The 18,059-nt window shown below is 36.4% G+C and overlaps 1 protein-coding gene across 2 annotated transcripts in view; it reads left to right on the top strand.

The window, feature by feature from the left end:
- The window catches only part of LOC149794495 (uncharacterized), a 406,758-nt gene that overhangs the window by 380,028 nt on the left and 8,671 nt on the right, over window positions 1-18,059 (top strand). For both annotated transcript variants that reach the window (XM_089966588.1, XM_089966587.1), the window contains exons 2-7: window positions 9,444-9,490; window positions 12,839-12,880; window positions 15,092-15,183; window positions 15,836-15,907; window positions 16,506-16,644; window positions 17,844-17,953. In XM_089966588.1, the coding sequence (XP_089822714.1) occupies window positions 9,466-9,490; window positions 12,839-12,880; window positions 15,092-15,183; window positions 15,836-15,907; window positions 16,506-16,644; window positions 17,844-17,953 (480 nt within the window). In that variant the 5' untranslated portion in view covers window positions 9,444-9,465. The remainder of the gene's footprint in view (window positions 1-9,443; window positions 9,491-12,838; window positions 12,881-15,091; window positions 15,184-15,835; window positions 15,908-16,505; window positions 16,645-17,843; window positions 17,954-18,059) is intronic.

Here is an 18,059-nt window from a genome sequence, read left to right as displayed (position 1 = left end):
AATTTTAGATTAACGTCCAACAACGTCAGATTCTAAATATCGAACGTCAGACATACTCAGGTAGATACGTTTACATGCAGTTTGTAAAATATTCGGGAAGAATAAAGTCCATGTATAAAGTTATTTTCCATAAGACTCTACAACGCAGGGAAGACAACTCTAATTTTCGAATATTAAGGGCATAAAGTCAAATAAACATAATAACTCTGATTATTTAAAAAAAACAGAACGTTCAATAAAATATATACTTTCCTTGGTTTTTCCTTCATCTTGCACGATAAAGGTCAAATGTTTGAAGAAAATGCTGATGATCAATGTACCAGTAAAAATAACAAAAATTCGAATCGTCAAGAACAATCTCAAGATATCACGCGTCATTCGATGTTTCGATATTTTTGTATCGACAGGTCTGCTTATTAGTTTTATCCTTTATATGACTTTAATAGGTTTACATATTTATAGTTCCTAGATGCTCTTCGAAAATGAAAACTATTTTGTAATGAAACATTTGACATCACCAATTAAATCCATTATTATCCTGTTTGCATCATACTTATTTTTATAAAGAAAAATAACACAATACATTTACTAGCAAGAAGGAAATTTAGTCTTCTGTTGCCAAATTATTTCGCTTTCAAATGTTGCCAATATTGCTTTCTTTTGCATTTTGTTGTTTCATATATCAATTTGATTTTCTGTTTGTCGTAAACAGATCAATATATACAAGGTTACAAATCATGCAGCCAATATCATTATATGTGAGTGCAATGGATCGAAGAAGATTGTGTTGGCCCGGGAAATAATAGATATGATACAAAAATTAAATAACGGTGTAAAACCATACTGAAAAGATCAGAACCTTTTCCGCAATCAGCCGATTTATATTTCAAGGTCACAAGTTCACAAAGTCAATGCAAGATGATTACGCTATGAACCAGAAAAAACGCAGAAACACAATTAATATAATGAACTAAACAATTATAAATGAAAGAAGCAATATTGAACGAGGATGAAAGTTGCTACTCTTAAGTATGTTAGATATTGTTATAACAAAGGACCCCAAGTTGGGTTATAGAAATAATGGATTTGATTGAAAAAATTGGAAACATCAGTGCGAAACTGTTGTGAAACCAGCCGATGCCATTTCGGAATCTACCGATTAATATTCCAAGGCCATAAAGTCACGAAAAATGGTTGCACAAAAGAAACCAGAAATAAACAGGTAACAAAATGTATGATTTATTGTATGATTCTGTAAAACAGGAGTAATTATACGATTTTACCTACGCTAACAAGATGAGTCTGATGTTCTAATGACCTGAACGTATTTTGTTTTTGCGAACCTATATGTAGGATGACTAATCGCAGTAACATTTTACGAATGGTGATAGTTTCTTGCATTTCTTGAATTAGATATTAGCGCTGTCTCTTTTCCAAACTTAATTTACTTCACTGCTTGTTGATAATAATCACATATCAGTAGAGTTCCTTGTTTCATTCATAGAATTGACCACATGTGAAATGTTCAATACAATACTGAACTAATTTGTATAGTCTTTCTTGTATTACTCCAATAACAGAAAAGAACGATTAACATGGTTGCTTTCAAGTATTTAATAAAAACGTTATTGAATATAGACAAATATTTTGCCCTCACTCATGTGAAATACCATAAAGGAATGACTGCTTTTAGGTATGTAATACTAAGGTTATTTGTTATATAAAATTACATGTAGCAAAGAATAGGTTCTCATAAATTTGCATTTATTAGAAACAATATGAATAGTGTAACTCATGTTCGAGGGCTTAATTCCAACAATATCAAAACTACTTAACTGAATGCGTGGCACGAATACGAAATTCGAAAGTAGGACTATACTGCTTTCGTGAAGTTTTTGACCAGAGTTATAGTTTGGTTAATTGTCATATTTAGCATCTTTACGGTGTACTGATAATTGAATGCAAAGAATGTGTGGGTGTAGAAGGTTTGGCCTGGAAATTGTCTCCATTCAGTGACATTTATCCTTATCAGTCACGCGCAAACTATGCGGAGATAACCATATGGCAAATGTTGTTAATATTGGAGTATCGTGCGTCAGGATATTCCAATGTATCAAGTTTGTGTTTCTCTTCAGATAGAGAAATATATACAGGTTACAAATCACACGGAGAATATCGTTATGTGCAACAGCAATGGATCAAACAAGATGGCAAATCAAAGTGCACAACTGGTGTAAAACAAGCCAAAGCGCTTTCGGAATCTACCGATTTCTTTTGCAAGGCCACAAAATCCGACCAGATGATATCACAAAAACGAGACGAAAACAATAACTAGGTGGAACCTGCATGTTTAATGCATATATGCACAATGATTACACAAATAAAAAAAACTAAATTCAGAAACTTTCAAAGTTCAAAATTATTATTCGAGAGGGCTGACATGTTAAAAATGGTTAGAATAAGTAAACCCTATTCTATTGATGTGGTAAGTAAGTAGGTTTTCACGAAACATCTGCACCAGTTATCCAATTCAGGTTTTTTTGCTTGATAGAAGAGAACATTGACCTGGCGATTTATAAAAAGTCTGTGGAGGTTGTTTTCTATAGTAGTATTAAATAAATTATATATTACTAATTAATAGCTTTAAGTACACATAACGATCGATTTAAATGTGCATTGCTTATAATTTCGTTCCCCAAACAAATTAGTTCAGATCTAGAATTAGAAGAAATGAACTAATGGCAGCACAATATTATATTGGTAACTTCTAATATCCTTCAAAACTAATGTTTTGTTGTGTTTCTATATAAACATATAATATAAACGGTATTTTATATTTGATATTGAGCTGAAGGACAAATTATATGTAATACCATGGGTTTTAGAAGAACGAATTCAAGGAAGCGAAATCTGATTCCTTGGTAAAAGCCTTCTTAATTATCCTCGGACGAATTCCCGCTTTGGTTTCTAAAGATCCCGGTTGAGATTAGGTTACGGCGAAGACACTAATAGCAATTTAGTGAACAAGTTATACCACGATATGTATCAATATTTCACTAAAAGCAAATTATGCTTGCCTTGTTTCCTTTTAATGAAACAAATTTAGAACGATTAGTATATCAGAGATCGGATGTAATTACTACATATGGGTTTCAAGGGTTGTCATCGCAGGGGACGGATGTGGGAGATAAGCACCCACTTCCCTTGGAAATCTCCCAATGACTTGCGTCTGATAGAGCCTCTGACAACCAAATCAAGCTCCAGGCCTTCACGAGTGGCGGAACCTGTTTAAACTGACAGGAGAAGGGATGACAGCCGAGCTTCTGGCGCCTCAAAACCAGATGTTTCGGGCAGATGGGGCTCGTTAACCTTGGGTGGTCGCCCATCTAGGAGAAGGTAAGCTCCGGATTTCAAACCTTCGCTGCCTTGCGACTATACCCTCTCAGGGGAAAGGCTAAGGGAGTACACCACAACAGAAAATCCGGAGTCGGAGTCCCTAAGGCGACTTGGCATTGATTTCAGTGTCATCTCGGCAACTCCTTCGACGCAGCTGGTGCCATGACGTATCGGCTTGTCCTTTCCCTTTGATCCATCAGCTGCTTGGAGAGGGGGGATCAGCTGCATGGGCAATAGTTGATTATCCATATCACCCTGCCCAGGCTTGCGCACTGGAGAGGACACTCCAGCTTCGCTCCATAGCGTCGACACAACACGGGAATCAACAGTTTATCATTTGTAAGTCACCGCTCGATTGGCGTAGAGCAAGACGCCAGGGGTTGCTTCTGACGGTGGGAGAGACCAACATGTTTCACTGGACAGCTACCGCCCGCCTCAAACTGGGCAGCCCCCAGCCAATAAGGTGCCGTCCCGCCGCAGTTCGCCTGTCTTGCTGGGTGCGTAAGGCTTAAGGTATGCGAGTACCTGACAAGCGAACTGCAACTACTGCACCAAGAAATAACAAAATAAAAATAAAAGGAAGACTTCAATCCTTAAGCTAGATACCTGGAATTGTCGGACCATGCTGACTGCGCTTCCAGATGATCTCCAGACAATCAGTGATGTTCGCAATACTTCAGTCATCAACGACGAACTTGCAAGGCTCCAGGTCGACATTGCTTCACTACAGGAGACACGACTACCAGATTCTTGGTCCCTCAGAGAAAGGAACTACACATTCTTCTGGCAAGGAAAGAGTGCAGATGAAACCAGAGAGTTTGGTGTTGGATTCGCTGTCAGGAACACTCTGCTGGAAATGATAGAACCCTGCCAACAAGGAAATGGAAGACTGCTATCCCTCCGCCTCCACACCACAAATGGGCCCGTCAACCTGATCAGTGTTTACGCTCCCACACTAAGATCCTCCACAGATACCAAGGATGAGTTTTATGATGAGTTAAACTCGCTCATCGACAAAATTCCCAAGGAAGAGAACTTGATTTTGCGGGCGACTTCAATGCTAGGGTGGGTGCCGATCATGACTCTTGGCCCTCCTGTCTTGGCAAGTTTGACGTTAGGAAGATGAATGAGAATGGGCAGCGCCTTCTAGAGATGTGCTCGTACCACGAACTCAGCAGCACCAATTCATTCTTTCAGACAAAGCCGCAGCACAAAGTGTCTTGGAGGCATCCCCGGTCTAAACCCTAGACCAGCTGGACTTGATCATTACAAGACGGTCAGCCATGAAGGGTGTGCTTCTTACCAGTACCTTCCACAGTGCTGACTGCGACACCGACCACTTGCTGGTGTGCTGCAAAATGAAGCTTCAGCCAAAGAAGATCCACCGCTCTAGGCAAGAGGGTCAACCACGCATTGATGTGAGCAAGACATCATATCGAGACAAGGTTGAGGAATTCACCTATACTCTTTCCAAGACGTTTGACTCAGAACCCCCAACGGCAGTGCCAAAGAAAGATGGGATCACATCAGAGAGACTGTATACAACACAGCCAAACGGATCTTTGGTAAGAAGCAATCAAAGAACAATGACTGGTTTAAGGCTAACTCTGCCACACTTATGCCAGCCATAGAAGAGCGTCGCAGTGCTCACCTGCAATACAAGCGATCGCCCTGTCAGAATACACTACAGGCATACAGGTCTACCAGAAGCAAAGTGCAGAGATTAGCACGGCAGTGTGCCAATGAATACTGGCTTCAGCTCTGTCAGAGTATCCAGTCAGCAGCAGATATTGGAAACATCAGAGGCATGTACGATGACATTAAGAAAGCAATGGGTCCCACGAAGGAACGGACAGCACCACTGAAGTCTGCCACAGACGATACCATCCACAACAAGGGCAAGCAGATGGAGTGTTGGGGGAAATATTACTCCGAACTGTACTCCACAGAAAACCACGTGAACAATGATGCCCTCAACGCCATTGAAAACCTCCCTCTCATGGCCGAACTGGACGAGAAACCTACTGTAGACGAACTAAAGAAGGCCTTAGAGAAAATGTCCCTAGGTAAAGCTCTAGGGAAGGATGGCATCACAGCAGAACTCATCAAGTGTGGATGTAGCGTGCTTTCACAGACTTGCACGACCTTCTCTGCCAGTGCTGGGACGAGGGGGCAGTGTCTCAGGACATGAGAAATGCTAACATCATAAACGTGTACAAGAACAAGGGCAACAGAACCGACTGCAACAACTAGAGGGGCATATCACTTCTCAGCATCGTGGGTAAAGTTTTCGCACGCGTCATCCTGAACAGACTGCAGACGCTTGCTGCCAGAGTTTACCCAGAGTTGCAGTGCGGGTTCCGCGCAGAGAGTTCCACAATCGACATGATCTTCTCTGTCAGACAACTGCAGGAAAAATGCAGAGTACAATACAGACCCCTCTTCCTGGCCTTTATAGACCTCACCAAGGCATTCGATCTGGTCAGCAGAGACGGACTCTTCACAATCCTGGCGAATATTGGTTGCCCTCCAAAGCTGCTAAGCATGATCCAGTCCTTCGAGATGACATGAAAGGCACAGTGTAGTACGATGGCTCAACATCCGACCCCTTTAACATCCGCAGTGGAGTTAAACAGGGCTGTGTCCTTGCCCCCACGCTCTTCGGCATCTTCTTCGCAGTCCTGCTCAAGCATGCCTTTGGGACGTCCACAGAAGGGATTTACCTGCACACACGATCAGACGGCAGACTGTTCAACCTGGCACGACTGAAGGCAAAGAGCAAAGTGCGTGAAGTAACCAGCAGGGACATGCTCTTCGCAGATGATGCTGCTCTAGCCACCCACACAGAAGCTCTGCTGCAGCGCTTGATGGCCCGCTTTGCTAAAGCATGTGATTAGTTTGGGTTAAACATAAGCCTAAAGAAAACGAACGTGATGGTTCAGGACGCGGAACCCCCAAGCATCATCATCAACAACTACGAACTTGAGGTGGTCTGTCAGTTCATGTATCCGGCTCTACCATCACCAACAACCTCTCGCTCGATGCTGAGCTCAACAAGCGGATCGGAAAGGCATCAACAACTCTCTCCAGGTTGTCGCAGAGAGTGTGGAACAACAGCATGCTGACCATGAACACTAAGATCACTGTGTACCGTGCATGCGTGCTAAGCACTCTCATGTACGCCAGTGAAACCTGGACTCTGTACGCCTCACAAGAGAAAAGACTGAGCGCCTTTCACATGCGATGCCTCCGACGCATACTTAGGATCACCTGGAGTGATCGAGTAACAAACAACGAGGTACTCGAGCGTGCCAAGATTCTCAGCATGATCACACTCCGCCAACACCGCATCAGATGGCTGGCCATGTACGTCGGATGGTTGACGGACGGATCCCCAAAGACATTCTTTATTCAGAACTCGCCTCTGGCAAAAGGTCGATCGGACGGCCACATCTCCGCTTCAAGATGTCTGTAAGCATGACATGAAAGCCCTTGATATTGATGTCAACACCTGGGAAGAGCTCGCTCTAGACAGATCAGGATCGCGACATGCTCTGATCACTGGTCTGAAAGCCGGAGAGGACAAGCAACGCTTGCTAGCTGATGAAAGACGATCGCAGAGGAAGAAGAAGCAGCGTCAACCATCACCTGACACAACCTTCAAGTTCAGCAAGTGCAGCAGGGACTGCCACTCCCGAATTGGACGACTTAGTCACAGCAGACGTTCAACAACCACCAACCGGGACATCTCTCATGGGCGCAGTTCCATTGTCTCTCGAGACTAACGGATGCCAACAAAAACAACATATCGTTTATGTCATATACATATAAACATACTGGCATTTCATGCAAGGTTAGAATTGACTGCAAGCAACTCTATATTGTCGGAATGAGTGATCTATATGAACTGTGCACAACCCTTTGATTAGTGATTGGCAGTAGCTTCGCCATGACTAGGATGTCCATGAGGTTATTTAGTCTCCGTTAGGCTACTACAGGTTTCTTAAGATGGATTAAGTTTAGTACGTCCGACGATTCCACGATGGGCCAGAGTTTCCAGATGATTTTACCTATTTTTGGGTTGTCTGGATGGTATGTCAAGATACATGGTGCCCTATTAGCCTTTTCCTTCTTTCAATGTAGGTCATCACGGTTTGTGAGTTTAGCCCTTAGAGTTGCTTCCGTAATCTGGTCTTTGTCGTAGCCTCTGTAAATTAAATGTTTAGATAGCTTTTCAGACCATTTAAGGAATGTTTCATCGTCGAAGCAAATTATGCATATCCTCAGTACTTAGCTATATGGAATATTCCTTATGTAGTGTTTTGGATTACATCTGCTTGGCTGGAGATACGAGTGTTGGTCGGTTGGTTTCGAGTAGACGTTTCTGTGGAGTTGTATTTCTGCCAGTCTGGTTGTTGTCTCCAGGAAGACCTTGTTTGAGATGGAGACGTCTGCCGTGACTTTTATTGAGGGATGGAAGTTGTTTGCCTTGGATATGAAATCATCTAAACTTTCTCCTCCATGTTGCCACTCCATTTCCATATCATCGCTAAAGCGTACCCAGTGATATGGTGTAAGTTTAACGCAAGCTAAAAGTTGACCCTCCGCTTTTCCCATACATATATTAGCACATATATTGCTATATATATTTGATTTAATTTTTGTTGGAATTAATTTAATCATTTGTTTAATATTTTTATTTTATTTTTCAATTCCATTACATGATATTGTAATGTAACCGACTGTTTTCTTAAACACGCAATAATAGAAGCCTTGTATCTAATGCTGAAAATTACACATTTTTTATTCTTTCTCACAGTAAATTTCATAAAGTGAGTGTCTGTCTGGGATACGGATTTTTGACGTAGCATTAACATTTTTAGTCATATTGCTACTAAGTCTGCAGTCTGGCATTTTATAATGATTTCTAACACTGGACAAAATGCCGCACACATGTAGCATGATATCCACTGGCCACCAGACCTAACACTAACTTATAAATGCTGAGCGCTTAGCGAGGTAACTTTTAGTACCATTTTTGTAAGTCTTTGGTATGACTAGGCCTACTTCGAACCTAAGACCATCCAGCATCCGAGGTGGACGATGTAACCATTAGAATACAGGAGCGGTCTCGTACAGTGAAATCGATGACATATTTGGAGTACGTGACAACTAACATGTAACAATTGTTTTTCCAGTTGAATGGGCCACATCCGGGCGTCTAGATTTATTATTAATGTATTGAGAAACAAGTGTCATTCTTGCCATAATATTTGAGAAGTCAAAGTGATTTATGTTGTGACCAATTTTGGGGGATAATTACTTTGCTTTCTTCACATTATTTGGATTCGGATAGATTATTTGTCATTAGACATACGTGTACTCTTAATTAGTTCTTGGACAAGGACAGTTTGGAATATTATTTTCCATGATTCAGCAAAGAACTGTTTACACATAAGAACAATCATGTCCACATCATACATAATCGCCCTCCATTTTGGATTCCATCGGGAATCGAACACTGTTTCATTACGAAGTTTTATTATTAGAACTTCTATTTTTTAATTCTTGAATTATTCTTGGATTATTTTTTATTTTGATTTGTAGAACCATAAGTTCTTTTTCTCATTTATGCCTTGCTCTTCTAGGGGAAAAAATTATTAGCTAAATTTTACTAAGCCATGACCCTTTTCTTGTTACGGTTTTAAAGTGCACAAAACGAAACTATGATATATATATATATATATATATATATATATATATATATATATATATATATATATATATATATAAAGATAAATAGATAGATCGAGAAAGAAAGAAGAAGAGAATTATTGATATAGATGTACATGTGGAGATACATGAACGTTTATATATATATATATATATATATATATATATATATATATATATATATATATATATATATATATATATTTATATATATGATATATTTAATAAACCTTTAGAGTTATACGTTGCGCATTGTAATGCGAAGATTGATTGCCGTAAAGGATTATTTGCTATATTTGACGTTCTTTTTATAGTTTTGTTCTTCCACGATAACCAATGGCGATTCCCGTACCGGTTTATTGTAAGTATTATTTTTGGGGAAATATTGATAGGCAAATGTAAGCATTATATGAGTAGCGACACAAAGAAACAAAGATAAATCAATCCATACATACATAAAACCATCCATCCATCCATCCATACATACATACATAGATACATGCATACATACATGCATTAATACATACATACATACATAAATGCATACATGCCTAAGAAAGAAAGTATCGATATTTAATAGAGAAAGATACACAAAATATTTCCCGTAGCAGGTGGCAGACTCAATTATTCTAATCTATATACGTAGAAAAACGTGTAAATGTGAAACGTTATTTTTTTTTGTTCTACTCCAATGACATTTGTAAAATATTATTTTCATTAAGTACGTTTTTAGATGAAATTTATAAACATAAATAAAGTTAGCTCTACTGTTAACGAAATAGAACGCTCAAGTTGTATCTGGCTCTGTATATTAGTGAAACTATATCGGAATAAAATGTATTCCCTCAAATAGTGAAAATGATGAAAAGAAAGGGACAGATATAAAAAATATCTTTACTGTCCTAAAAATACGCTAGTTATTACAAACCACAAATATTATCCCACTGCTAAATGCTTACATGTATGGAGTTACACACTCCGTCACCAGCACACTTGGCTACCAGTCACACTGGTCAATAAAGCCGTCAGTATTCCATATTGGTCAATCAAGCAATCAGCAGCAACCAATCTCAGCCAGTAAACGCCCGATCACCTGCTAGTCGACCAGCAACCCTTTACTCAGCTCTACGGCTGATATGGTTCAGCGTCACAGCTGAAACGATCAGTTCCTGCGATCACTCCGATAACTATGATCGATCTGGTCAAACTGGTCAGTCCAAGCACACTCATAAATTTGGTCACTCTGGTATGTCCGACCACACCGACCACTCTGATCATTCTGGTCAGCACTCCGATCACTCAGGTCAGCTGAAAATACATATACCCCGTGTCCTATGCATGAGAAAATGAACCGAACTCACTATTTCGAAATCTTTATAGAATATACGTAAATTACCTTCGGGTATCGGTTTACATAAAAAACGAAACTCGAGTACATGTGTTTAATAAATAAAAGGATGTATTCAATTCCGTGACAATTTACATATTTCAACTTTAAAACAAATCATGTTCTTTGTAAACATTTGTATAAATTATTGAAATGTCTTAACAAACAGTTCATCCATTTTGAATAATGTTTAAATAATCCTAGCACAGCACCAATACTAAAATTAATTTGGTCAACAATATTTCGATCATGTTTTAGATTGTTAAACATCACCGAGTACCTTGTTGTGCATTCCAGTGGTGGAAAAGGGTTTTACGGTTGTATCTTAATACTGAGATATGTATTTGATCACGTGCAGATAATATATGTGACATCAGGTTTTCATTAACAATCAGTTTGTTTTAATTGTCCTTGCCTTTTTGTTTCGATGCTTCTAGATTTGTTTTGTTTTTTGTGTTTTTAGGAGGTTGTTTATTCTTCTAATTGATTTATCTTCTGCAACATGAACAGAGCTTTTGCGTTATTTTCATGCGACATTTTTGTAAATGACGCCCATTTTATGATCAAGATAAATTTGCATCTTTTTTTTTCTTAGTTAATAAAATTGATTTGCTTTTCCAAACAGTGGATCTGTTTGAAAATATGAAACATGGACGTATGCTCTGATTATTTTCACATTTTGTTTGGAATATTTGAACAATATATTCTTTCTGTCTTTATAAAGGATTGTATCTTAAAATTACTCAATATGATACAGTTTAGTACTATGATTATTGTAAAACTTAAATGAAAGTTGAAAAATACTTAAGTATCCATATTTCACTCAATGTAGATAAATCTCGTTAGACACAATTAAAATGTCGACAATGTGATATCGTGAAGAGAGTGTTTGCTTATATATAGCCTATTACAAGTAGAAAATAGTGTGTTTGCCTTCTGTTTTTCTACCATTTGGTCATTTGAAAAATACTTGTATATAGCTAGAATGTTTATGTGCGATCTATACAAAATTTACACCAGCTTATGAGAAATAACCAGCCTTCAACTATCAAGAATAAACTTCTATATACTTATTACATTTTAGGAGAATATATAAGGCACACTCGACAATACGTGATGTGGACCAATCATTTCGTTATGTATATGGCTGCAATAATTAGTATGCTTTCATATTTGTGTCTAATATTGGCAAATACTATTTTCTAAAATGGGTATCTGTGAATTAGATTAAGGTCAATAACATCAAATACGTATTTAGAATGTATTCTTCTCTGAGTCAAATAAATAGCATTCAAAATTATTTTACATTAGGTGCTTTCTCCTAGTTCCCTTTGTACCTTTTCCGTGTTTTTGTTTCCGCCCATGTCTATTTTGAAAAGACAGCTATCACTATCAGAAAGTGTTTATATCCATTTTTATATTTACACGTGTTTGCATGTCAAGAGTGCATAATACCGCTATATTACATACAAACCTACCAAGTTAAAAGTAATTAAATATGTTTTATGGTTGACTTGTTTGGGTCAGACATAAATGCCTCAAAACATTTATGTTAAATATAGTGCCTCTAAACACTTAAGCTGTGTGTCCTTTTCTATTGTTGCTTAAAGCATTTAAAATGTCGGAGCAAACTATATGAATAGCAACGAACATTTGAGAAATATTCTAACTAACGTATAATATAATAGTCGAGGGAATGTCTATCTATCTATACATTTATATATCTATCTATTTATATATCGATGTATCTATTTGTCTATCTATACATCTATCTATATTTCTACATCTTTATCTATCTATATATAATTAACTATATATCTATCTCTCTCTCTCTCTCTCTCTCTCTCTCTCTCTCTCTATATATATATATATATATATATATATATATATATATATATATATATATATATATATATGATTCTGTCTATTTACTGACATACATAAATAACTTCAAATTACAACAAAATATATTGCTGCCTCAGTATCACTCTGCATCTTCCAATCTCTATATCTATTTATCTGTCTCTCTGTCTTTATTCATACATACATACATACATACATACATACATACATACATACATACATACATATATACATACATACATACATACATGCATACATGTATATATACATACATACATACATACACACGCCATGAGTTTCTCAGTTTCCATGTATAGTCGTATATATGAAAGTTTGTGTTTGCGTGTATGCATGCAAGTATGTATATGGATAATTGCATGTATGTATACATATAAGTATTTATATATGTAACGTCTAATGTATATATCTTTCTTTTGTGTGTGTATTGTTCTTTTTAAGGTATTTTTCTTGCAAGTGTCTTCGCATCAGTTTGGTCTCAAAGTAAGTATGAAGAGAAATAAATGTTCTATGCGGAAGTAACATATAAGAGGATGCATTAAGAGACTGGATTATTTAATTACTTTCTCTCAGAAAACATAAGCTTTTAAACAACATTCGGAATCTCAGTCACAACACTTTTTATATACTTTTACAATTAGATACTTGATTACTAAGCTAAACCTACCTAATAGTATGACTATCTTCATCATCAAAGTTGAGAAAGGTGCAAATGAAATCATTGTAAGTCAGATTGCAAACATTTCGGACTATTAAAGCCCTTGTAAGCAAAAAGAGCTACTTGTAGTTCCTTGTAGTTACAAAATATTGATTAATTAATAAAGGCGAATTATATCTAGCGTAATTACAAGTATACATGGTATAGGGTGTCTGCATACCAGAGTGAGATTTTATTTTTTAAATCGATTTTCCAACTACCATGAGTTTTTATTTGCCCATGGTTTTCCACCTGGCTCGATTGAAGGATTGTAACAATATCGTGACAAATATTGAGAAATTGCACATGTTGCAAGTGCCTTTTCATAATGATTATTTGAAATTAAGAAGAAAAGAACAAAGCAGCAATAGGCATTTGACATGTACATAAAAATACAAAGTTCAAATACAAACCTATTCCAGTTACGTTCATAGCATAGAATATTTAATATACATATACTTAAAATTCATGATTTCTCAAAAATATTATATTGGCTGTCTAAAGATGAGGATATTGATCTGAAAAGCAACAATAATGACCTTGAAATTTGTCAGCTCAGCGAAAGAGATAAAGATGAAGAATAATAGAGACAGGAAGAAGAGAAAAAGAGATTATTTACTATAATACATTTGCTGTAGGTTAAAGAAATATGTTTAGCATGAATATCTTACAAATTGTTATACTTCTATAACTCTTCCATTCCAAATACATCCTTTATAAATAATTCTATGAAAACACTTTTAAGTCTTGATAAGTGTACTCAATATCAAACGAAACTAGGAAAATCAGGCAACTTTAAATGGACACTACACTTATAAATGCAAAATATTAGGCACAAAGTACAAATATGAACACAAATTTGTTTTGAAAAGATTTTGTTATGTGCTGTTTTGAAAAACTGAAATATGAAAACATTTTACACGTGTTTCATATATTCATAATCCAAAAGGTTGAAAAGAGATAGAATACATACAGCCTTATGAAAATTACGAAAGGAACATAACATAACTTGTACTCCATCAAATGTATTGTATCCATTAAATGATTGAATGTTTAATAACCACATAGAACTTTATAATACATTCATCAAAAATATTACCTACATTACGTCTGGCATATGTACAGTAAGCATCTGTTGGCATGCTGTGGTATCCACTGTATCTCCAGTTCGTATCGGAAATCATTTGCAAATTATCTGGCATAGGAATAGAATCGGTAATATTTGGTTCTCTTTTCAATGCACTGATACTGTTCAGTATGTACCTCTGCATATTATATGATTTTCAATTTTTTCTCCTGTTTTCGATTTATCTATAATATAAGTATTTGTGTATGTATCCTATTTCCTCGTTAGTTAATATTTCAAGTTGTATCCTAATACTTGCTTCAGCTAAACAAACTAATGCATTGTTTTAGTTTATTCTACAATGATACGTCATCTAAATATAAACTACTTGTATCAAAAATCTGTCCAAAAACACATTTTCAATGTTCAAGATTATTCATACTGTTTATAATAAATTATTTAATTTGTGCGCATTAGACTGAAAATGTAATGATTAGAGGTTCATAAACATTTGAAATGTCGAGATAGAACAATTATGACACTGTATAGTTATAAATGATACAATAAATAGTCCACCATGTCAAACATTGACTAAATTTTTTGAAAAAGGTTTACAAGGATGCACTGCAAGAGTATACGTACATCTGTCATCAGTTTTATTTTCACAATTTGTTTTAACAATACTTAAGTTATCTATAAGCAAACACCCATTTGCTAAATTATTCCGTAGAAAATATGATTTCTCCCTTTGCTCCGTTTCCATTCAAATGAAGGGCAGAAATCAAGCGATCAACCAGTTTTCTATAAGATTATTATGATACTGTAATAACAGAATACCATGCACTGTAGTGCAATGTTTGACTATTGCGGTTGTCCCTGTGGACGAAACTTGTATAAACTTTATGTATGCGCTTTTTCATCGATATATCAGCAGGTACAGCGCACCTGTTGGAATGTCGAATTTGTAGGAGCGCCTCAACACTTACAGACTGCATACAGACCCAAGTCTGTTCACATGACGAAGTATGTATCTTACATATTACTAGTTCTAAAATAGACAGTTTCAAATTTTAATTCTAATGAACATAGAGATGTACCATATCATTATGCTGTGTGGGTCGTCAGCTTTAACAATTGAGTTTTCTACACTCATTTTATCAAATACGAATACTATCAGCGTGATTTATACTGCACGTACTTTTTCTTTCAGTCGTCGATGTATCGCATCATTTCAGCATTTGGGCGATATAGGATTCATTTATTTTGTAAGTTTATTATGCAGATGAACAAAGAAAGTAACTCGCAGTCCCTCTTTCGGTTCTGTAAGTGTGTTTTGAACGAAAAAGAGAGAATTTTCAAATGAACCAGACAAGAACAGAGTACAGTTCCAAAATATTTCCTACCGCACTCAAACTTTAATTTACAAGGCTAAATAGAGGATTAACTGGGCTTCGTCATCAATGCTAGATTGGTCATAGCACTTTCATACATTACCAGGTGACATATATGCTTCTCCCTGGTTTTAGGATATCAAAGTCTACTAGTCATTTAGATTCACATTATTGCTGGGAATTGTGGACATGAAAACATAAAACAAAAGGCAAACATATAAAGAAAATACTGCAAAGACATAAACACAAAGCATATTTGAAAACCACATTATAATATTTTACAGGAATGCTACATGGATTCAGTACTCACACCACAGATGCAGGTTGTTTTCAATGGCGGTTGCAGATCGACAAGGGTGAGAAATTGACATTGGCAATACTAACGCTTGGCAATTAATGGGTTAAAAAGCAGCGATTCTTAAAAAAAAAAATATAAGCTTGCATATTGCGTGGTGCCAAATATCCGTTACACGCTGACCTGTTTAAACTCATAGATACAGAGGGCACATACATATTTAAAACAAATACTTATACGAACAGGTTTTAACAAAACATTGCAAAGTAACCTAGTCTTGGAGAAAAATAAAAAGTGGAAAATGGGATAAAAGACAAATTAAAAACTAAACTGAAAAGTTATTGCAATACTGAAAAAGTACCGACAGTAAAAGAATTGTTATGTTCACCGGAGAGAGAAAAACAAATTTGTCTGGCTTTCTTGTAGAAAACAGGTGAATAAATATATTCCTTTTTAAAAGATTCACAAAATATTGAAAACTTCACATTGCTTTTTATTTTTCGTTTATAAACAGCTGTATTGACAATTCCACATTGAATATAAGGCCTTTATAAACCGTCGATAAATATACTATCCTTCTACCACGTACCAACATAACATGCTTACAAAAGGTCATGATTTTATGAGTTTTAAACATCCAGTTTTAGATCTTTTAAAAGGTGTGCAATGCAGGGGCGCACCACACTGGCAAGAGGGCGGTAACAGATCACATAATTTGTTCAGCTTGCTGCAACACAACGAAATCCGCAACGACAACGGAATGTAACGCTAATCTCTGCGGAATCAAGTCAACCATGTGTAAGCGTTTATCTGCATAAGTCGCTGTAAATTTTCCATTGTTTATTTTGTTAATGATATTGCTGTCTGGTTGGAAAATGAGCTTTTAAAAGAAAGTTGAACTTGAACATCATCTCCTGATACATTATTGTAAAAAAATAAAAAAAGTTTTCCAATCGGAAGTTTAAGCAATCATATTATGGCAAACAAGAAACTGAGTCAACATTGTCAAAGTCGTTATATAAAGTAGGTTCCTAGACCAATATCAATCGGAAGTTTAAACAATCATGTTATGGAAACCAATGAAATGAGTCAACCAAATGAAATTCCTTGTATAAAAGACCAATAACAAACAAGCCTCTGTTTGGCTCCTATGATATTTTTAGTTTGCTTTAAACTTCTAACAGAGTCAAATAATTATGGAGTTTAAGAAAGATAATGGTACATATTATTTACTCATGTCTCTGGGACAGGTATGTTTAAAATATAGATAATATTGGACTTTTCCAAATATGAAATGTTTTGATTATGTTTTACTTCATTGTAATTATGTGAGATCCTAAGCAACAGAATCACCTTAGTAAAGAAATGTAGAATGAGTCCCTCCACATATAACTTAAGTGGAAAAGTGGAATGGTGGTTTATTCCGTCATTTTTGTTGGAAACCAATTCAAACAGATATTCGGAACATTGGACTTTAAAATCGGTTGATACATCATGACAGAGGAAAATTTCCGTAGGTCAGAAACATTGAGATGTTGTGTAAGTATTGTCATGTGTTTGTCTGAATAAGGGGCTAATTTTTAGGAATGTTAGTCAATAATATAGGTTTCAATGCCATACGAATCCTTGTGTATGTATCGCTTCACAAACGGTGCCCTCAGTATAATCTATTTGTGCATTCATTGTATGTGTTGATTCTGCAATCAAGAAATTTAGTTTATTCATGTTATTTTACACAGTCTACTAAGCACACAGTCTAATAAAATCTATCAAGAAGGAGACATATTGACCTTCTAATCGACCTTCGAACATAGAGGAAAATGCAATGACGACTGACGTGTGCGCTTCCAAATGAGCTTTAACTCATTCAGTAGGACGCAGGCTGAAGGCGAATCTAAAATTGGGAATTATGAAAACTATATTTAAACATACATATATGTCACAATGCTTTAACTCAACCAACTTTGGTAAGTAACCGTTCCTGCGTCTTATTATAGTGAATCATCTTAACCAGTGCTATTATTGCGGGGAAGACGATGACGCAAGGCAATCACCTGTCACTGATCCTAGGAGGTGCCGAAAAATCAAATTCTGTGCAGATGATGAGGTATCTTGATATATGGTAATATAAACAGATGCAAACAAACAAATAAAACGTAAATAGACAGACACTTGATAGCCAGTCAACATGTTAGAGTGGTGTGATTCCTCCA

The sequence above is a fragment of the Sinohyriopsis cumingii genome, chromosome 8, assembly GCF_028554795.1.
Source record: "Sinohyriopsis cumingii isolate HCF-2022 chromosome 8, ASM2855479v2, whole genome shotgun sequence".
Lineage (NCBI taxonomy): Eukaryota > Metazoa > Mollusca > Bivalvia > Unionida > Unionidae > Sinohyriopsis > Sinohyriopsis cumingii.
This window is presented reverse-complemented; position numbering and strand designations above follow the sequence as displayed.